Source organism: Terrapene carolina, unplaced genomic scaffold (genome assembly GCF_002925995.2).
Source record: "Terrapene carolina triunguis isolate 2854851 unplaced genomic scaffold, T_m_triunguis-2.0 Scaffold238, whole genome shotgun sequence".
NCBI classification, from domain to species: domain Eukaryota; kingdom Metazoa; phylum Chordata; order Testudines; family Emydidae; genus Terrapene; species Terrapene triunguis.
In genome coordinates this window covers 8813908-8835696 of record NW_020664589.1, presented here as the reverse complement: position 1 = coordinate 8835696, position 21789 = coordinate 8813908, and the positions used below count along the sequence as shown (strand labels likewise).

The 21789-nt window shown below is 46.1% G+C and overlaps 1 protein-coding gene across 4 annotated transcripts; it reads right to left on the bottom strand.

Moving 5' to 3' along the window:
• Nucleotide 1: 1 nt before the first annotated feature.
• On the bottom strand, nucleotides 2-21741 carry POMT1 (protein O-mannosyltransferase 1). 4 transcript variants are annotated; one of them, XM_024193067.2, is made up of 20 exons: nucleotides 21554-21739; nucleotides 20526-20672; nucleotides 20071-20177; nucleotides 18496-18546; nucleotides 17572-17718; nucleotides 16729-16840; nucleotides 14899-14964; nucleotides 13977-14070; nucleotides 13024-13179; nucleotides 11589-11719; nucleotides 8653-8748; nucleotides 6878-6970; nucleotides 5723-5819; nucleotides 5534-5626; nucleotides 4873-4993; nucleotides 4376-4473; nucleotides 3648-3761; nucleotides 2845-2971; nucleotides 2126-2303; nucleotides 2-1757 (listed from the first exon to the last, which is right to left on the bottom strand). In XM_024193067.2, exons 2-20 carry the CDS (start codon nucleotides 20645-20647, stop codon nucleotides 1583-1585), a joined length of 2178 nt encoding a protein of 725 aa, XP_024048835.1. In that variant the 5' UTR covers nucleotides 20648-20672; nucleotides 21554-21739; the 3' UTR covers nucleotides 2-1582. The 4 variants fall into 4 exon arrangements, with proteins under 4 accessions (XP_024048835.1, XP_024048833.1, XP_024048834.1 ...); XM_024193065.2 differs by having other exon boundaries at nucleotides 1666-2303; nucleotides 21554-21741; XM_024193066.2 differs by lacking the exon at nucleotides 13977-14070 and adding an exon at nucleotides 13554-13611 and having other exon boundaries at nucleotides 1666-2303; nucleotides 21554-21741.
• Nucleotides 21742-21789: the final 48 nt, after the last annotated feature.

The following is a 21789-nucleotide window of genomic DNA, read 5'->3' as shown; positions in this document are numbered from 1 at the left end:
GTTGCCTCTGTTCCAGACCAACCTTTTTAACAAACTGGTTTGTGACGTGCCCATAGTAACTTAGGGGCAGATTCAAGAGGGTTGTGTGTGTATCTTCTCATGGAAGGAGCTGGATTATTGACCCAGGACCTGGTGTTAGATGGCATGGTGTGCTGAAATCCCCCTAGGAATTAAACCCAGTGGGATACAAGATTAATAATCTCCCCTCATGGTGCTTTTCCTTAGCAGCAAGGTTAGCTGCCAGGAAAACAGTTCTTTGCTCCAAGTGAGACGCAGCAAAGAGCCTTGTTTTTAAACAAGCAGGTACAGGTCCCCAGCTGCCCCCTGAGATTTCCCTTCTCCAGAGATCTGGCATTGCCATGGACAGAAGGGCCACAGTTCACCCTTCTGTGTGGGGAAAAGGACTGACCTCTGCAGTTGTGCCAATAATGAGAAGTCTATTTTACTCAGAGCTGAGGAAAATTAGGCTTCTCTTGGGCAACAGGCAACTTACAGTCAGACAAAGGAGCAGTGGGGCTCCGCCTTCTAGTTGAGGTGTTTTGTCACTAGTTGCTGAGCCTAACTACACTCTATGTAGCGTAGGCTTCAGTTTTTGTGCCCCATGTCAGGAAGGCTGACCTTGGAGAACACTTCAGTACTAACTGGGTGCAGAGTCTGCTGGGCCGAATTCATTTGCAGACATGGTTTATAGTTCTCATTCCTTCCCCAAAGCAGCGTTAAAGCTCGGAGTGCTGTGGCACATCCTCAAATGAGCAGAAGAAAAGCTGCAAACTTAATGTGAAATCCCAGGCTCTAGCTTAGTGCTCCCTCTCTCAGTCCACTAGTGACATTTTAAAACAAACACCAATTGGTACCTCCTGTCTCTCATGTATAGTCTGTAAATGCAGGCTTAAGCCTAGCAGGAAAAATTGGTTATTGTTGAAGATGAACTTTTTTCATCTCTTATAAAAGCAAAGCCTGGCTCGAGTAGTTGTGCTGCTTTGACTAATAAACCAATGAAGAAACAACAGCCACATAGATGTAACCATTTTATATAAAAGTATTTTCACACCCCTCCCCCCACCAGCACAGACATACCCAAAGGGGTGTCTAAAGAGCAAAGGGAGCAGGAATGAACAAACAAATCCCTGTGTAGTGCTTTCAATCTCCTCTCAGCCATCTGGCCTTGGGCACTAGTGAGCTCTACTGTGTTGAGGTTAAGTTAGTTAAAGCTTCAGTGAAGTGTCACTAGGGTCTCCTCTGAATGCATCTAGTCAAGTATGAGTCTCCTCCCTCCAAAAGGTGGCAGCCTTGAACAAGAGGCTGGTGATTAGACCATGAGGAAGCACTACAGTAAACACTCTAGGCATCTGTTCTACACTAAATATCAAGGGTAGTTTGAGACATAATACTGTAGATTTGCAATGAGACTAACTCAGGCTATAGAGCAGAACAGAAACTGAGTCTTCCCATTACATCATCTGCCCCATAGGGATGCATCCCTAACCAATGTAAATTACAAGGCTTTTTACCCTGAGCCCCTATTAAGAAATGAGAGCAGAGTTACTTGTAAGCATGATCAGTTCTATCTTGACTGGCTCCACTAGTGTTTGCGGATCAAGATGTCCCAGCTGTCCTTCCAGCGCAGGGCCCTGAGCTCAGCTGCTGAGAGGGTAGGCTCCCCATATGTCAGTGGGCTGAATGTGCGATAGACCAGGTAAATGGAGGAGAACCAGGCTACCATCAAGGCACTGAACGCGTTCTTAGGGAGTTGGGATCTGGAGAGAAAGAAATGAAGTTAAAGCAAAGCTACCTCCATAGTCTAATAGCAAGAGTCTAATGTAGCAATTTGGAACTCTGCTACCTGTTAGACATGGAGACCCCAGGAAACAGGTTGTGTCTTCTCGCCTCCAAAGAAATGAACTGCTAAACAGGGCTGCAATTTACCTTGCCTGGCGCTGTACAAGCATTAACTGAGTAATTCTCTCCATGCCCCTCTGGGAGGCAGGGCAGCGTTACTACAGATGGGACATAATGCAACGTGCCCGAAGTCAGTGCTGCAGCTGGGACTATGAACCCCATCATTTCACTACCTTCATCCCCACTAATTAGAACTGCAGAACACCCTGTAGGCTTTCCTGGGTACCTGCAGAGGTGATCGGTCAGATGCTGCAGTACAACAGGAATCAGTAGAATTTGGAAAGTGAGAGCAGGCAGGTAGTGGTACAGGAAAAGTGTCTTCTCCATCATGAAAAAGGGGAGGTAATTCACAGCCCAGCCTCCCACGCAGAGTCCTCCAGCTGATACCCAGAGCCTCCATGCATCTACAAGACAGAAAGGGCAACACACTAATCAGAACTCCTGAGAGGGTCTGCTACCAAACACCCTGGAAACTAGCAACTGCAAGAACAGGCAATTTTTCAAAAGTTCTTAATGTTGCACACGTGGGAATGGCTAGATAACATTTCCCTAGCCACTTTGGCCAAAGGTTATGCTGTGTAAAACTGGGAATAGGATCTTTAGTGGTCATGCAAAGCAGACAGGACCTGTATGTATAAGGGCACCTCTAAAATACTCAGGGCAGGTGAGCGCTGATGGATTCCAAATCTGATCCTTTGAGCATTAAAGCATCCAGGAAATGCATCGATACTATATTCAATGTAATCTCCCAAAGAAAGGATGGTGCCCTGCAATAAAAATTTCTATCAGGAGAGCGCCCAGCTCGTCAAGCTAACCAGGGGAGATCTGTAGTTCTTTGACCATAGACAAGAATATCTGAACCCCAATTAGAATTCTCACAGCTTCTGTGCAGCAAGGTGTCAAACTGCTCTGTACAAGGCTACTTCTGTGGCTAAGGGATCAGACCTTCAGGGATGTCACAAATCTTCCTCCGTCGTCGAAGCAAATACCACAGGAACAGACACACGTATACAAGGGTTGCAACATTAGCTGAAGCCCAGGTGAGAACGTTCCCAATGAGGTGGATCTGAGCCTGTAGGATAAGAGGTGGAAAACAGCAGTGATTTTTTACTACAGAGAGAAGCCAAAAATTAAGTATTACATAGCTGTATACACCCCAATCCAAAAACTCAGCATTTACCTGACAAGCTGTGGCAATCCCCTATCCATCTGGCTATTGACAGTGGGGTGGCTGTATTATTTCGTCATTCATTTTTATATATGGCATTTGAAAGAAGCTGTCAGTGGTGGACTGATGTTCTACACTGGATCAAGTGAATATTAAGTAAACAACTCTCTTCTGCTAACACTTTAAGGGAAAATTGCAATTTAAGGAACAAAGCTGTCAAAAATTGTATCGAGTGCCTGCAGAACTCTCCAGTTTACTTTTCTACTGTTGGGCAGCGGGTTATACCAACTGTCCTATCTGGCATTGTAAGGAACATTTCAAGAGAATGTGGGAGGGGGAAAGGAAAGCTTCTATTAAATTAAAATGTGAAGTGTTTGTTTTACCAGAGGAGAAAATTATTTGCTTTGAAACTCACAACAGGTTCCTACCCACCCCTCTCTGTAAGAGACATCCTAGAAAGACACCAGGAGAATTGAGCCTGATCTCTTTCAAACATTCTCACCCCTTTCATATCTTCCATTTCAGACTTCACATAATCCAAATGAGCAAACCAGACTTAATACATGACACACATACTTACACCAGAGAGAGGGTGGAACCAGTAAGCGATGTTTGTATCCATAGTGATCCAGTCTAGGGGGGAAGAGCTATACTTATGTTCTGTATCTTCATTTTTCAATGTTAGTATCTTCCACTAGAACAAAGCAATCAGAGGACTTTCAGATTTGGAACTACAATGAAGACACCTGGCATGGATGAGCAATCCCACACTATACTGGCCAGGCAAGTTTCTGAGCCAGAGCGGGTTGTCATAATCATTTTAAATGAATACTGGTTCCTTATTGAATTTTTGAAGATTAGTAAGGGACATCAAGTGCAGTGATAACACCCATTAAAAATCCATGTTAAGGCTGAGTCTTGGAGTGCCCTATTACTGAACAGTTGAGTTATACAGCTGGCGGTACTTTAAGCACATGCCATAGATCAGCATGCTGGATAAACTAAAAACAACATTTTGCAACATATGTTTTCAGAACTTCACAATGTTTCACGGCAACACATGTCCTACCTCCAGAAACGGCCCATAGAAAACACTGCAGTGGCCCCTACAGCTGTTTCAACAGGTAGTTTTGTTCACATGTGTCTTTTTTGATGGGGAAGGTGAGAAAACAACTCTCCCCCTAATGACGAAGCAATGGCTGTTATCAATCCGAGGCACCCTTCACAGAAATGCTGCACAGAACCGCTGCCTAGCATGCAGTGAGGAATCACATCCCACCCCCCTCCCTGTTCCCTTGGCCCAGTCACCTGCAGTTCTGTGAATCTGGCCACGAAACTGAGGTTTTTGCTGATGTCAGCCTGCGTGGGTGAGTGCAGCTCCACTTCCCGCTCCTTCTGCTCTTGGCCTGAAAGTGCATCACATGGCTCAGAAACATCCAACATTCCATAACCCTCCTTCTCCTTTGCTCAGAGGGGCCCTTCTGCAATGAAACTGGTGTGATTCCATGTGCAAGGAAGGAGGGACACAGACTGCTCAAAGGGGATGTGTTCCTAATGTTCATAGAAACAGTCCCAGTCACTTGGGGACAAATCCCTCATCTCCATGTCCAGCCCAAGTAACTCAACCCTCGGGGCTGTGGGAGTGATGGCAGAACTGTCCTACAGCTGTTACTCCAACCTACAGGCTGGCGTAGGTTCTATGGCCCTAGCACCACCAATAAATGCCTTTCTGTACTATATCTAGCCCCTTTCCCCTGAAGAGGAAGCCCACACATTATAATCTATAGAACTCTACTGAGACCTACTTTTCCCGTATCTGTGCTCCTCCACATTCCACAGAATGCTCTGGTGATACCCTTTGGACAACTTCTCCCCGATGATTTCCAGCTGCCGGTAGCCCCACTCAGGTAGAGATGCACCACTGAGCTGAAAAATAAAAATGAAGGCTTAAAGAAAAGGCACAATCCTGCCAAGCTGTTCCTGAATTTCAGACCTATTGCTAGAGCTAAACAGACCCCACCCTTAATAGGATGGCAGTGGAGTGAGTGCTCAGTAGTGACAGTGACGAACGTGGTAAAAGAGCTTAGATCAACTAGTAAAGTGGATACTGTCTCAGACACCTCCCTTAATGTTACCTGTGAAGAGGAATTCTTAAGCAGGCCTGTCCACCACCCGCTGTTAATGATGTAGCCTCTACTTCTGACCCACAGGCTGATCCTCAAATGAGCTGAGCACTTGCAACATCCAATGGAATTATGCAGTGTTCAGTCTGTAACAGATCATGCCATTACAGTGCTTCATTGCCATCAGAAACACAGTCCTTTCACCAGACTGATGTCAGACCAAGCTGATAAAAATACAGGGCTTTTTCACTTTAAGGAGGATTAGTTTTGGACACAGATTGCATGGACCCTCAGGATGATTACAAGGGAAGAGGAGAAGCCTGATGTACATAAACCCACTTACCTTCAGCACTGCTGAGGTATTCACATGGACAAACCTTACTTCAGATAAAATGGTCTTCCACACGTCTGTGTCCGATTCCCGATTTACAATTTCCTGCAAGAGAGGGATGGTCTTGTGATCTTTACTTTGTCTTAGACGTTTCCCAATAGGAGAAAAACCTTCCTGCCCCTCACCCAAGTTTCCACTCACCACTCTCCAGAGGTTCTGTGCTGGCATGGAGATGTTATAATCAATGTAACAGGAGATTTCCTGGGAGTGTGGGCTCAGAGGTGCAGCAACATCATGTCTGCAAGATCCATAAAGTAAGTGTTCTGGGCTAAATTCTCTGTTCATTTCACAGGGTTATTTAATAATCAAACCCCACAAAGCTACTCAGGGGGGTACAGAAATTCAGCAAGCAAAAAGCCAAACAACCTATTGGCACAAATCAAGTGGCATATTTGGGGGGGGGGGGGGCAAAGAAAGGGAGGGGGCTCCGTGTTATAAAGGGCCATAAAACAGCATTGGAGGAAGCTGATTTTGCCAGCTAACATCCTTGGTAAAGCACAAACACCTCAACTGGGGCAAACAGAAGGGTAGCTGGAATAGTAATGGTCTTCAGTGGGGTTTCTGAGAATGGACCAACTGGCATTCCTGACCCGCTTGGGCCTGGAATGAGCACAAAGAGAACCAACATTCAGGGTTCAAATGCCCCGCCTCCTAATCTAGGTGACTGAAGTCCATGTGGACTCTTAAGAGACCATTTTTATAATAATGCAGCATTACAAAACTGTCACAAACACACAACAGCCAGGCACATGGGTGCACTTTTCAAGTGCCTACATGATTGGGAGCACCAAGTCAGCTGAAAGCCACATGCCAGGAAATTCAATGGGTCGTGCTGCTAAGTCAATTAGGCGCTTCTGAAAATCCCACCCAAAGTCTACTCACCCACCCTTACCATAATGGTGTGGGTGGTGCTGATGCAAAAACTAAAAAGACCTGCCTGTTAGGGGGAAAAAATTACCCAGACGAGTGAGCATGTAGAAATGTGCAATGCTGTCACAATGTATATTGGACTAGCTGGGACCTAAGAGGTCTCTAACACTTCTAAATACCCCATAAATGGTCTGTCATTTGCCTTTTGCAGTTGGTCTGGCAGTAGAAGAGCAATTTGTGATACTAACCAGAAACCATTTAATGACTGGACCAGTTGTATCCAGGCCTATGGCTGAGTATACTGTGAGAGCCTAGAAGTGTCTTAGGGAGAGCACCAGCACTCACCAGTGTCCCCCCCATCCCTACACAGACACTAAAGAGAAGCAACAAAACTGAATGAGCCAGCAGGCTGGGAGAAGCACATACGTGTTTAGGTAACGAGTTGTGATGCCGTGGACCAGTTGCACAATATGCCCATGTCGGACGGGACGTGGTGGGTTACTCACCACCAGCTGCTGCCTGCCAGGGTGACAAACCAAAAGAAATGTTTCAATTCCCCATCACAGCTAGTGCCAACTAGTGACCATTAGCTTGAAAAGCCTGGAGACCAGGACAAAAGGAAGGAGGAGAAACATTTGGACAGTCAGATGAGAAATCTGAGCTCCTTATGGGTTACAGCTGGATGCAGAGAAAGTTATTGGACACTAAGCAGAGAGAGGGACAGGCTGACTCAGGGAATCAGTAATGGGAAACAGAGCTTTTAGCCTCTTGGTGGCTGATCTGAATCCAGGTCAGCCACTGGTCACCAAAATGTATTTCCATCTAACAGCTGACTGATGGCTTATATGAAATGAGTCAGGTCTGACACGTATCCTTATCACAACGGACGCCGTCATTGGGCAGTCTCCGAAGCCTGTGTGGGTCATGGAGACACAACCCCCTTCTCACCCTAGACAGGTACAATGCACACTGGCAGGGGTGGGGCACTGAAGCTTCCCCAGCCTTCCCTGTACTTAGCTGCTCTGTGGATAAAGAGAAAACTTCACCCCCCAGGGCTGTCGATCCAGCAGTTTTCTGTTCAGGTCTATACTTCAGCGCCATTCCAGCACAGCGATATTGGCAAACACTCCTAGTTTGGATGCAGTTTATACCAGCAAAACATCCTTTAGTTGGTACAGCTTATATCAGTTCCCCCAACAAAATAAACTATACCAACAAAAGCAATTTTTTGCCAGTTTACCTGTCTACACTAGGGCTTTGGCTGGCATAACCCCTAATTGACAAAACTTAAGAGCAGACCAGGCTCCTGACTCTCAGGATACACACACACGGGATTCTCTCTAATTTGGGAGGATCTATATCTCATTCCTAACTTCAAACACAAACAGATACTTTCCCTCAAAGTGAATTCTATTATTTCCTGAGGCCTACTCAAGTACAGCCAGGGTCAGCCCTACTCACTGAGACCTGCACACAGACTTTAGAAGCAGTATTTTGTTTTTTTTCACATGCGAAATGGAATTCGAAGACTTTCCCATCAGTTTCATTTCTCTTTACAATTCCCTTTGTACCCCCAGGTCCCATGCCTCTGGCAGGAGCAGCTCTTTTTTTGGAGCACCTCAGTGCTGCTCCTAAGTCAGCCAGCAGGGTGATCGGGACAGCCAGCATCTCCCTACAGCTGAGTGCCCCCTCCTGCCTGTGCAAAAGATTTAACTGAAGCCCAGTTCTAGTCACTATCTGGTGGTAGGAGATTTTTTTCTGGAATTAAACTTATGGTGACGTTTCTATTTCTCTCTTGCTGTATACAAATTATTCACCCTTGTATAATACTTTCCATCCCAGAATCTCAAAGCATTTGCAAATATTAATTAAATCCTTCCAGCACCCAGAAGATCCAATAACACTATCATTTCCATTCGACAGATGGGGGAATGGAGATGAAGTAGTGCAGTGACTTACCCCAGGACATGCAGTGAGTCAGTGGAGTGTGGGGAACACAACTTGAGACTGGGAGTCCTGACTCCCAGACCCATGCTCAATCCACTAGACCACAGTTACTTCTCTAAGCCTATGGAACCCAGTATTCCCAGCTGGTGTCCAGTCCCTGTACTAATCAGGCCTAGCCCTGCTTAGCTTTTGGGATCCGTTTTCATCAGCAGAGCTCATGGTATGGCATTTAAGCATGTTTCCTGTATACTCACCTCCCAGGATCCTTAACGATCCACCAGTTATTGACATCCTTGAAGGGGTAACAAGTCACCTGCTGTTGGTGGGAGCTGCCTCGGCCATTCTCGTACCTATAAGGGTAGGTAAGAGGACAGAACTCTGAGGGAATGGTACAGCGCTGTTCCCTGTGACTGTGTGGAACAGAGAGCAGCCTCAGATTAAACTAGCAAGTCTCACTCAGTGACCTGAATCGGCACTACACCACTGGCTTTGTTCTTTTGAAGACAGCTGAAGAGACACAATATACAGAGCAAAGCTCAGGAGTCACAGCACATCAGATGTAATGTAATACATGTGCTGAGGCCAAGGCTTCCGAGGAGCAGAGTGCACCCAGCACTCACCGTGTTTTCTTGTTTTCCATTTCAAGGGGTGCCTGACAAGCCAATGCTCAGACCCTCTCTTCCATGCAGTGAACTGTACTGTAATATCCATGAAGGGATGGAGTGGGTTGGGCTATCAATGGCTTTGGCCAGTGCTTGGGTAAATGAAGGTGGAAAGATTAGAGCACGAGACTTGAATAGGGAAAAGACCTACTAGCTTCTCTTTTCCAGCCCTCCAGGCTAATGGAGGATGCGTCCCTGCTGTATATTCCCCAGAAGTTTACCCTGTCTAATCTGAAACGCCAGAAACAACGGCGCTTCCACTGTTTCCCTTGAGACCACTATCCAACAATGCAGGAAATCAATGGAGGTAATTTTTCTTAATTTTCTTTACATATACCCCATCATGCACCATAAACCATTCCCCTCCTTCCTTGGTGTTTCGATGGTTCTCTCATCCCCACAGTCATTGTTTAGGGCAAGTCTACACTACAAACCTGCATTGGCGTACCTGCACCACTTCTGATGAAGACGCTCTCCTGTCGGCTTAGTAACTCCAGCTCCGTGAGAGGGAGTAGCTATGTCAGTGGGAGACACAGCACTGTCTGCACCGGAGGTTAGGTCGACGTAACTACAACACTCAGGGGTGTGCATTTTTCACACCCCTGAGTGATGGTTATACCAAAGTAAGTGCGCAGTGTAGGCCTGGCCTTAGTCAATCTAGACTCATTTCGCTCTGATCTTAGAATCCTCTCAAGTTTGCCAGCATCAGTTTGGTATTGTGATGCCCAGTATCATATGCAGTATTCTAGCTACCATGCCAAAGGAGCTGTATGAAAAAGGGACTGTCATCTCCTTACTCTGGGGAAACGTAACAGTCTCTGTATAGGTAGCCAAAACATTGCATTGGTCTACTGGCTGCAGCAGCTGATGGGAAACTCATTCATTCAGTTTTCTCTCCACTACCAACCAAGATTTCTTTTGTAAATTACAGCTTTCTAGATGCCATTCCCCCGTCCCGTGAGCTGAATATCTGCATTTCAGATATATGCCATATATATTAGCTTCCATTTGACCAAGTCAACGTGATTTTGTCTCCCTGCCCAGCTTTTAAACTCTGTTTTTTTCTCTGTACTCGTTTGGCATTTCCAACATGTCCCAATTGCTAAGGAATATGGTAGTATCACTGATCTCAGTTGCATCCCACTGGATGCCTTTTGCATCTCAATACAGTGCCGGTTTTCCTGATCCTTTTAACCAATTTCCAGGCCATGTAACAGTGCTCAAATTCCTACCAATTTACATTTCCAAGGACAATTAGAATCATAGGGTTAGAAGGGACCACAAGGGTCACCTAGTCGAGTGGTTCTCAACTAGGGGTTATTCAGAGGTCTTCCAGGGGTACATCAGCTCATCTAGATATTTGCCTAGTTTTACAACAGGCTACATAAAAAACACTAGGTGACGTCAGTACAAACTAAAATTTCATACAGACAATGACTTGTTTATACTGCTCTATATACTGACATGTAAATACAATATTTGTATTCCAATTGATTTATTTTATACTTATATGGTAAAAATGAGAAAGTCAGCAATTTTTCAGTAATAGTGTGGCTGTGACACTTTTGTATTTTTATGTCTGATTTTGTAAGCAAGTAGTTTTTAAGTGAGGTGAAACAAGACAAATCAGAGTCCTGAAAGGAGTACAGTAGTCTGGAAAGGTTGAGAGCCACTGATCTCGTCAAACCTACCGGCAAGATGCAGGATTTGTTGTGTCTAAACCATCCAAGACAGATGGCTCCAGCCTCCTTCTGAAAACCTCCAGTGAAGGAGCTTCCCCAACCTCCCTAGGGAGTCTGTTCCATTGTCCTACTGTTCTTACAGGAATGAAGTTTTTCCTGAGATTTAATCTAAAATTTAATTTAATCACATCAGATAACACTGAATACACTACTGAAATCTAGAGCCCTTGCATCATTACCACATTCCATTCATCCTCTCATTTTGGAATTGGATTGTGAAAAGCAAGCCCTTTTCTTGCTCTGATCTGTTCTTTTTAAGCCCATGCTGTTTGGTGTTCTGTTACCCTGTAGGTACTTACAAATTCTCTCTTTCATAATCTGGTCTAATATTGTACTAGGGACTGAAGTGAGACTGAATCTAAGGTAAATACTAGGATTTTCCCTTCTCCCCCTACATTTTATTTCCCCTGCAAATCTCTGGTACCTTCCCTCTTCTCAATGACGTTGAAATTAATTGCCAGTGGTTTGGCAAGCTGATTACAAAATTCTTTTAAGGATGAATCACACATTATCCTAATCGGTATTATAACTACGAACTGCTCAATGGAAGTTTACCCCCCGACGCTTCAATAGGAATATTAATGGGCTCCAAAGCCCTTCGTGGAGTAATAACAAGGTTTTGTATGACATGCAGTAGATAACATACCCTGAAAGCTTGATGTAAAGAGAGGCTATGATGCTGCACAGACACAGACAGTGAGATCTGAACTGTCAGCTCAAGAACAGGAGCACAGTTAACCCCCGCCCCTTACACTCTAGTGTTACAGAACAAAACAGATTCCTCACCTGATGGGATAAGTGCTCTTGTGAGAATGGAGCCAGCATGGCATGGGTTTGCCTAAAACATTCCGCAGGGTAATCTGGGAGCCATAGGCTACCTCAAGGGGCTGGCCCTGTGTGATCCGAGCTAGCCCGCCCTAAAAAGCATAATAAGATAATAAACCAGAGGAAAAAAACTCAGAAGCTGTTTGACTCTGAAGAGAGTCACTCACAGCTTTAACGTGTAATATAACATGTTAGTATAATGCTTGCGGTCCTCGTTATAGCTATAAAATTCCGATCCTGCAACATTATGTTCAGAGGTAATCTGGTTACAGAATGAAGCCTGCAGAATTTCAGGGTCTCAGGGAACATCCCCAAAGCAATCCTGCACCAACAATAAACTAAGCGACTATTCTATATGGGCCCTGTTCTAGTCTATGTAGGTCCTTACACTGCTCTCAGTACCGCCGTCTGAGGATTAAGCAATGTGACTAACATCTGTCTCTACTGAATCTGTAGGTAGAGCCCCGTAAAATAAATTTTTATAATTTTGGGGGGTTTGGAGGGGAATTTCTTGTTATTTCATTTTATCAATTCTCTCATCCACAGTGGGGCTGGTCCTGCCCCCCACAGGTATTGGAGGATGGTTGAGTCATGCAGGGGGAGTGGGAGGCACCGGGGGAGGGCTGGGTCCTGCCTGAGGAGGGAGGGAAGCCTGGGGGAGATGGGTATTACTGAGCAAGCCTGCCCCACACTCACGCAGCAGCTCCTGTCCCTTGGGGGTGGGCCTGGCTCCCCGCTCTGGGCACTGCAAACTGACGCATGGGGTCGCAGTTCCACTCATGTTTGACCCATCCATCCTGCCATCATGATGACAGGGGCCAAATCTGAGTGAGTGGCGGGACAGGAGCTGCCACTAGAGGGCGAGTTTTTCATTTTATTTCATGTTGGTTTGCATTTGCAAATAAAACAGGGCTCTATCTATAGGTGACCCGCTGTGTTAGGGACATGTTACTGATCTTCTAGCCCTGACTAGATAGTTTCCCTCCAATTCTGGGTTTTGGTATTTTTAAAACCCCCTTGTGATTTCATTATATCATTTACTTGTGAGACTAATTCCACTGACTTCAGTAGTGTTCCACTGGCATAACCAACTCGAGAATTTAGCTCTAACTGTGCTCTTATGTAGAAGAGTGGGCATATTTTGTGTGGGACAGCAAACATTGCTTTGGTACAAAGGAAAGCCCCAGGATAGAGATGGGGACAGAGCTTTCACTTACTATTAGGACTCAGCACTTCCTCACTATTTCAGCTTAAAGCCATTTTATAGCACAATAGCAGCAAGATGAGGACAAAGGAGCAAGTATTTCATGGTGCTAATTTAGTCCATTTCCACAACAGAGGGTATGTGCACGACCCACTTCCAACATCTCCTTTCCTTCACTCCCGCTTTCCTTACCTCCAAGCTGGCCTGGAAAGCACTGGTCATAATCTGGTCATGAGGTCCTGAGCGGTAGAGCAAAGTCAAGTGAACGTAGAAGAAAGACAGGTACATTGCTACTGGGACGACTACTAGAGCTAGTCCCCTCGCCAGCAAATGGCACAACACAGAAACCTGGCAGAATACAAAGAACTCACTGTTACATCCTTTCAGGTAAGTCCCAGCTTTGTGCAGCTCTCCCCCACTGATAGGTAATACGGCTAATACAGCTCAGGATCTCAAAGCACTTTACAGTGTTATTTAATCATGCTTCACAACATTTATGTGAAATATGGAAGGGTATTCCCATTTTACAGATGGGGAAACTGAGGCACAGACAGATGAAGCAACTTGCCCAAGGTCATGCAGCAGAACTGGGAAAAAGTAAGCAGATCTGTTTATTCCCCTGCTCCCCCACCCCTTTCCCAGCTATTGAGGATAACCAGGTACTTGGTTATTTTTAAAAAGGAAAAGGAAAAAAAAAATCCCCAACTTCCCTGTGGACTTACCACAGCGGACACTTTAATCACTTCTCGTGCAAGGTCAGACTGGGGTGCACAGGATACACTGAAATTGGATAGGTTTTAACCTGCAGACCCTGTCAAACCATATTAAAGATGGGTAGCAGCAGGGGCAGGAGGGCAAGCCACTTCCCGTTCAGAAATACAGTTCGGCACCAGAAAAGCTACACACGTACACTTTCTCTCAAACTTGACCCTGCTTTTTTCCTATAACATAGCAGGGCCATAGCTCTGCAAGAAGAGGGCTTCCAGACCATAACAGTAGGCTTAATTGCAACACATGCCTAGGATTTCTTCAAGTGTTGAATTATTAGCTGATGGTTTAGAAGGCTTTTAGCTTGCGCCTCCTTCTCTGGATGCATGCTGTGAATGTAATTACATGCTATTTATCGAGTACATTAGGCTACCTACATTTGACAAGGTCTGGTCTCCTATCAAGTGCCAGGAGTGGACTCCAGCGATGGCCAAGAGCAGCATGTAGGTGAAAAGCCCCATGTATTTTACCCTGAGAAGACGGCACACAAAGATCAAATTGGGTTAAACATACCCAGACTATAGACAAGATTTAATGCAAGGTGTACGTATTCAAACTCTCTCTTGAGCAAGGAGTTCCCAAGCCCAGCAACATTGGTGCTCCAGTTCTGTACGCTGACTGAATAAGATGCTTTGTGGCTTGGTCTCTGAAGTGGCTATTTGCTTGCTAATGACAAAGGCGGAGAGGCTGTTGATAACAAGGCAGCCTATCACAAGGTAGAGTATGGAGGGTCCCTGAACTCAGACAAACACAAAGTTGGGAGTAGGAGTTGAAATCCAGGTCTCAGTTTTTAGAAGGCCCATCTCTGATGGAGGCTTGTACCAATATATGTACACCTCTACCCCGATAGAACGCTGTCCTCCGGAGCCAAAAAATCTTACCGCATTATAGGTGAAACCGCGTTATATCGAACTTGCTTTGATCCGCTGGAGTGCGCAGCCCCGCCCCCCCGGAGCACTGCTTTACCATGTTATATCCGAATTCGTGTTATATAGGGTCGCGTTATATCGGGGTAGATGTGTATTTCATTCTTTTCAGTACAACCCCCATCAGTTTGTCTTTCACTGCTTTATGTGGATTGATGTCATCGGCTCATTGATTATTTCAGGGGTATTCAATGAAGAATAAAACCTGGAGAAGTTTGCTACAGACAGATGTGCCACAACTAGCTGCAGCATCAAGAGCGAGTCTTGGAAAGCTGAGCTCTTGATAACACAGCAAAGCAAAGGCTGAGATGGTGAACACTAAAGCAATCTGGGAGTTTAGTAAAACAACATGACAGGAGAAGTCAGTACTTACCCAACTGCACAGGAACAAGCAACTCCAGTCAATAAAAGCCAAAACCACCAGCCTGCAGTGAAGGGGCTTAGAAAAAAGGACAAAAGGAGAGAAAACACAGTAAGATACAGGCACCCAACTAGAATTCTTTTATGCTAATAGTAGTTTATATCAGGCCTCCCAGGACAGCGATTGTTATCCTTGGTCTAGGTGTGGATGTTAAACACTTCTCCTGACCCTGAAAAGTCATTCCAAGCACTGAGAGTCTGCACAGCTTCCAATATCGCAATAAAGCAATGGGCTAGGCCACAGGCTGGGCTAAGTTTAAAGGCTATTATTTTAAATGGGGCTCTGCAAGAATCAGAGACCACACAAAGCCATGTGAGAAGAGACAAAGATTTCTAAGTTGACTCTGCGCCCATGAGCAATAACAAATGACTAACAGGGATATTTGTCACCCTCTTTATTTCTATGCACAGGGAAATTTTCCAGACCAGGAATTGGCAATGAGGGAGAAACAGCCAAGGGATTTTTTTTTTAAATTATAAGGAAGCCAAGACAACCCCACTATCATTTAAACACTTTAGAACAGTGGTCCCCAACCTTTTCCGTGGGGCGGGCGCCGGACGACTAGCCGCCGAGGACCGTGGCCACCGGAATGCCACCGTGAAGCGGCAACATCAAGAGGCATCGCCGCAGAAATTCGTGAAGCGGCAACGGCAAGAGGCATCGCCACCGAAATGCCGCCGCGCTTCTTGACGTTGCCGCTTCTCGGCGGCATTTCAGTGGCTGCTTTTCCAGCGGCCAGTAGGCGGGTGTACATGGATGCCCCGGCGGGCACCAGGGCGCCCACAGGCACCACGTTGGGGACCCCTGCTTTAGAACATAAGAACGGCCATACTGGGTCAGACCAAAGGTCCATCTAGCCCAGTATCCTGTCTTCCGACAGTGGCCAATGACAAGGTGCCCCAGAGGGAATGAACAGAATAGGTAATCAAGTGATCCATCCCGTCGCTCATTCCCAGCTTCTGGCAAACAGAGGCTAGGGACACCATCCCTGCCCATCCTGGCTAATAGCCACTGATGGACCTATCCTCCATTAATTTATCTAGTTCTTTTTTGAACCCGGTTATAGTCTTGGCCTTCACAACATCATTCTCTGGCAAAGAGTTCCACAGATTGACTGTGCGTTGTGTGAAGAAATATTTCCTTTTGTTTGTTTTAAACTTGCTACCTATTAATTTCATTTGGTGACGCCCTAGTTCTTGTGTTATGAGGAGTAAATAACACTTCCGTATTTACTTTCTCCTTACCAGTCATGATTTTATAAACCTCAATCATATCCCCGTTAGTCATCTCTTTTCCAAGCTGAAAAGTCCCAGTCTTATTAATCTCTCCTCATACGGAAGCCGTTCCATAGCCCTAATAATTTTTGTTGCCCTTTTCTGAACCTTTTCCAATTCCAATATAAATTTAAACTTTCAAACTGCTTGGAAGATAAAATCCTTCCAACATCACTATGAGTGGTCAAGTATCATTATCCCCATTTTACAGAGGGGATTCTGAGGCTCAGAGAAATGAAGTGACTTGCCCAAGGCACAGCTACAATTAGATAAGGATTCTTGCTTCCCCAGCCTGAATTTGGACCACTAGCCCACACCCCAAATAAGGTTTGCAGTATACCACACACAAGATTATTATAATTGGTGCCAGACCGCCTTTGATGTATTTATTTATATGGCAATTAAAAAAAACCCAAGAGGCACAAATGTTTTATACTTAAAATGATGACTAGCTTATTACAACTAACTAGAAGGTTATCCAATGCCCAGGAATGAAAACCAGTTGTACCTGCACTTCTGTAAATTGTAGAACTTCAGATAGGACAAAATTGCAAGCAGGATAAAAAAGATTAGTACTGATTCCAAGAGCATCAGCCTGGATTGAGTGATCAGAGAGTTCTCTGTTAGAAACAGAAGGAGAAGATATATACACACCAAATTAGGCATAAATTATTGGTAGGAAAACTGTCAAGCAATACTCATGGCAGCAACAATACCATCAACCATAAGGACTTCTAAAGACCTGATCAACTGAGAATCAAAGAAACATTTCCAAAGAAAGCAAAACAAAAGTCTTTTCACAGTATTATAATAAGCCTGAGAGGAGAGACAGAGCCATGCTCTGTGTTTGAGAAACCTTTCAAGCATGGGAAATGGCAGATGGGTGAGGGGAAGAAGAAAAGACTTGCTGAAATCTAAAGCTGAGGTATGGCCCTTCTGTCCTGCACACCCATCCCCAGTATATTACAGAAATCTGAGGAAGAGCCTGAAGAGGCTCCTCAAAGGCAAAGAAATAAAGCTGCCCGCATGGCTGTGAGGTTCCGTGTCGAACCTTCCTCTTTGTTCAATAATAGAGAGACCTAGTCGTGTCTAGTTAGGAGCAGGACTGGAACCGCAGGCTGTGCTGCAGGTCAGAACTGAAGTGCATGGGAAGAGCTGTGTGTGGGCCTCAGGACTGAATAGCAGGATATGCTGATCAGGACTGGTGCACCGCAGCACCCACCTCCCTAACTCTCAGCACTGCTCTTACTAACTGCCACATGCACTAAAAATTCAACGTGGAAGAATTCAAAGGGGAAAGTGGATCATTCCCCCTCTGTATGGAGAGTAAGGCTGAAGGCACAATCCTTACCGAAGAGAATCAGGAGGGCAGCTCCAAGCGCAGCACAATGGGAGAAGTGCAGCTCTACCAAAATCTGGTACGCTAAAGGCACACACAGGGCACCAGTTAGTGCTGGCAGCAATCGCAAGGACCAAATGGGCACGTTCATATTGTACTCTAGAACAGACAACAGTGTGAGGACAAGAGCATTAGAAGCCGTTGCTTATTCTATCGGTGTTTGCAAGAAGAATAGGATTTGGTTTCATACAGCTCTTCTCAGACTCAAGGTATCTCCCCATGTTGTTTATAAACAAAGAGCTAAGATATCAGCAATGCGGGGCTGTAGCCCGATCCTGCAATTTCTTTTACTCACAGTTAGGGGACATTAGAATATAATTATCTGAAGTAACATAGGCTAATAATAATAATCCTTCACATTTATACAGTGCTTTCATCTGTAGACTTCAAAGGGCTTCAGAAAATGGGCAAGTATCATTGTTCCCCTTTTTCAAGATGGGTAAAGTGAAGTATGACGTTCAGAAAAACGGAGTATCCACAACTCGAAATGAAATCACTGGGAGCTGTGGATACTCGGCACCTCTGAAAACCAAGCAAATGGGACTTGCACAAGGTGTCACAGCAAGTCAATCTGAGAGCTGGGAGGTGTCTTGATTCTCAGTCCCATTAACCTATCTTCTGGACTATGCTGCCTTTTATAATTACTCTCTACTCTCTTCTGAGCTATGGGATCTTTAGCATCTTCTGAAACATCCACTGCAGTCATACAGAAGACTTTGATTTAACATCTCTTCTAAAGAAACATCACCAAGATCAAGTAAACAAACTAAACAAAAACCCCTCTGCTTCTATTAGTGACTAAAAAATCATTAGTCAGCTCTGAAATGCAGCTCTATTCTGTTGGAAGAATGAGACACTGTTAAAATCAGCTCTTACCAGCCCCAATTCTGTTCCACAAGAAGTTTCCATCAAAGCCTCCTAAGTAACCTGAAAAAGAACAGCAGCAGATGTGGCTGGAGTGAGTGGCACATGGAAATGGGTGATAAAATTGTGAAGGTTAATTACTCTCCATAGAGATTTGTTTTTTAATCAGAGTTAGCCTCCCACTACATCCCCATGAGTATCTCCTCAGTATTTTATACTCAGACCACTTTTTGAAGAGAGAGTCTTATGGACCATCTCTCCCAGACGCACATCTCCCTTGTAACAGTGCTTTATTACATGAAAAAGTTACCTTAGGATAGTATGCAGGAGACAATATGAAAATAAACCACACACTGACATGAAAGGGGCAACTGCTTAATTAATCCCCCCCATTTTATATTGTCCCTTTCCTCTCCCTTGACTTCACACTTTTGGGGCCTGTATCTTCTCTTGTTGCCTTCTATTCCCAATGCTCTAACCTCTCCAGGTCATTGTACAGTTTGGTTCGGTCCTCCTGTTTGTCTGGGAGTAAGATAAAAGCGTGGGGGAAACCTCCATTGTAATAGGGAAATGGGTAGGGGTCATGGCAAATGGTAAACTTGCAGAGTTACACCACTTTCCCCCCTCCTGCACTCCAAGCCACTAGCCCAGGGGTGGGCAAACTTTTTGGCCTGGGGGCCACATCAGGATTCTAAAACTGTATGGAGGGCTGGTGTAGTGTATTAAATTGGTCCCCTTAGGAATCTGCTACTTAAGGCTGCCAGTCCTGGTGCTCTGAGTGGCATGGTAAGGGGGTGGGGAGGGGCAAAGGGTTTCGGGGAGCAGTCAGGGAGCAGTTGGATAGGTGTGGGAGTCCCAGGGGGCCTGTCAGGGCGGGGGTGTGGATGGGGTCAGGGCAGTCAGGGGACAGGGAGCGGTGGGGATTGGATAGGGGGCGGGGTCCCGGGGGGGCGGTTAGTGGCGGGGGATCCCGGGAGGGGACAGTCGGGGGACAAAGAGCAGGGGGGTTGGATGGGTCAGAGGTTCTGAGGGGGGCAGTCAGGGGACAGGAAGTGGGAGGGGGCAGGCTGTTTGGGGAGGAACAGCCTCCCCTACCCAGGTGTAGTGTATTAAATTGCTCCCCGTAGGAATGTGCTACTTACAGAGCACTAGCACTGGCAGACGTAAGTAGCACACCATAAGTAGTAACAATCCTACGGGGAGCAATTTAATACACTACACCCCGGGGCTCTCGCCGCCTCACTGCCTGGCAGGAGCTTGCAGCCCTGCCACCCAGAGCGCTGGCGGCAAGGCAAGCTGAGGCTGCGGGGGAAGGGCCGGGGGCTAGTCCCCACGGCCGGGAGCTCAAGGGCTGGGCAGGACAGTCCCACCACGGGCCAGTTTACCCACCTCTGCACTAGCCCAAAGCCCATGTGGTCATTCTAAAGCAAATGAAATCAGCAAGGTCTCCGTGGAAGAAATTCTGCCCTATCCCTTCTCCACAAGGATAGAATTTGAGAACTGAAAGCATATCTGCAACCTGTTCCTCATTCCCCAAAGCAAAGAGCAATAAATGCTTCCTAAATTAAAGTTCAATGGAGCCCCTACCTCCAAAAGCTAGCAGCATGTGGCCAAATGGCGGGCCACTGTCATCCACAAAAAAGATCCGCTTCATGTACAGAGACACAAACTGGCCATAGTAAACTTCATCAAAACTGAAACACCACAGAGAAAGAAAAGTGTCAAGTCTAACTGGAAACATCTCACAACGCGCCCATACCTTAATGATGGGGACGTTAACTGACTCCTCCTTTGGCAATCTCAGCAGAGGGACTGAATGGAGCATAGAGATTTAGCATCCCTTTCAGTCCTCTAGGTCAGGGTTGAGGCATGCTGGTGAGGATGCTTGCATTGCCACTGCGTGCGCTGAATCCACACCAGGATGTAAGTATCCTGAGCCAGCAATCCAGAACCTTTCATCACCATTACATTCTCACTCGCAAACTTAAAAAAAAATAAAAAATCCCAGGTATTTTAAATGGGAAGTGAAGCGCTGTGCTTACACCACTGCCCGTGGGTAGGAGAGTGCCCAGAGCCGGTTTACTAATCCCATCACAGTCAGAGCCACCAGATTCACATTGATCTCTGCAGTGACCACAACAGGCTGCTTCAGGAATCCCAACATCCTGCCGAATGGTTTGGTCAAGCCTCTGAAAGCAAAGTGGGAGAAGAAAACATCTGCAGTTACCGTTCAGATCAGAAATGAGTCACGTATCTAAGGCACTGCCAGCAGTTTAGGACAACAGCATTTCTAGTATTCTCTTTTCCAGTCTGCAAGTGAAATATTTTCTATATGCAACCTGTGCAACAATAACCCTAAAATGCTGCTCTACTCTAATAAGGGTCTACCTAAAAATGGCAGATACTGTTTCAATCAGCTTCCACACATATAGTCCTTATGAGTTTCAAACATTTTCCCTAGTTTTAAATTGTTAGCCCTGCAGAGCCAACACAACTCAGCTCAAGGAGAGACTTCTGGATACTTATCCTGTTTCATGCATCATCAGCAACATAATTGTAAAGTTAAATTTCATATTCAGATGCTTTCTTGCTGATGAAGTGTGAGCCAGCCTCTCAGACCCCAGGCTGCGTGGGCAGTGCTGGCAATTAGAATCATAGATTATCAGGGTTGGAAGGGACCTCGGGAGGTCATCTAGTCCAACCCGCTGCTCAAAGCAGGACCAATCCCCAGACAGATTGTTTCCCCAGATCCCTAAGAATTGAACTCACAACCCTGGGTTTAGCAGGCCAATGCTCAAACCACTGAGCTATCCCTCCCCCTGACAGTGTGGACGCTTGCAAATGTAGCTTTGCCCTGGAGCTAGAGACGCAATAAACTGTGACCCTTATGGTGCCAATCTTAGCGAGTCAGAGACATTGATGAAGGGGCTTTATTGCAGCCGCGAGAGGCAAACCCCTAGTGCTTGTGCAGAGCCCCCACGACACGATGCCGCAGCCCCGGAGGCCCGGGAATTGCTACGCGCCGGGGGGCGCGCCTGGAAAAAGAGAGACAAGGCGGGTAGCGTCTCACCTCAGTACACTGAGATCCTTGCGCGTCCCTTCAGTCTGGGGCAATGAACTAGGCCCGAGAACCGTTAGCCCCCCAGGCCGCGCCGCGCCGCCGGTCCGGTTTCCCTAGCCTGTGTCTGGAAGAGCCGAGGCCCATGCTAACGCCGGGCCGGGATGCTCCGAGACTCGCGGTGATACCCCCCAGGCGGGAATCTGGGTCACGGGGCTGCCCCCCCCACCCGTCCCGCCCGCGCGCGC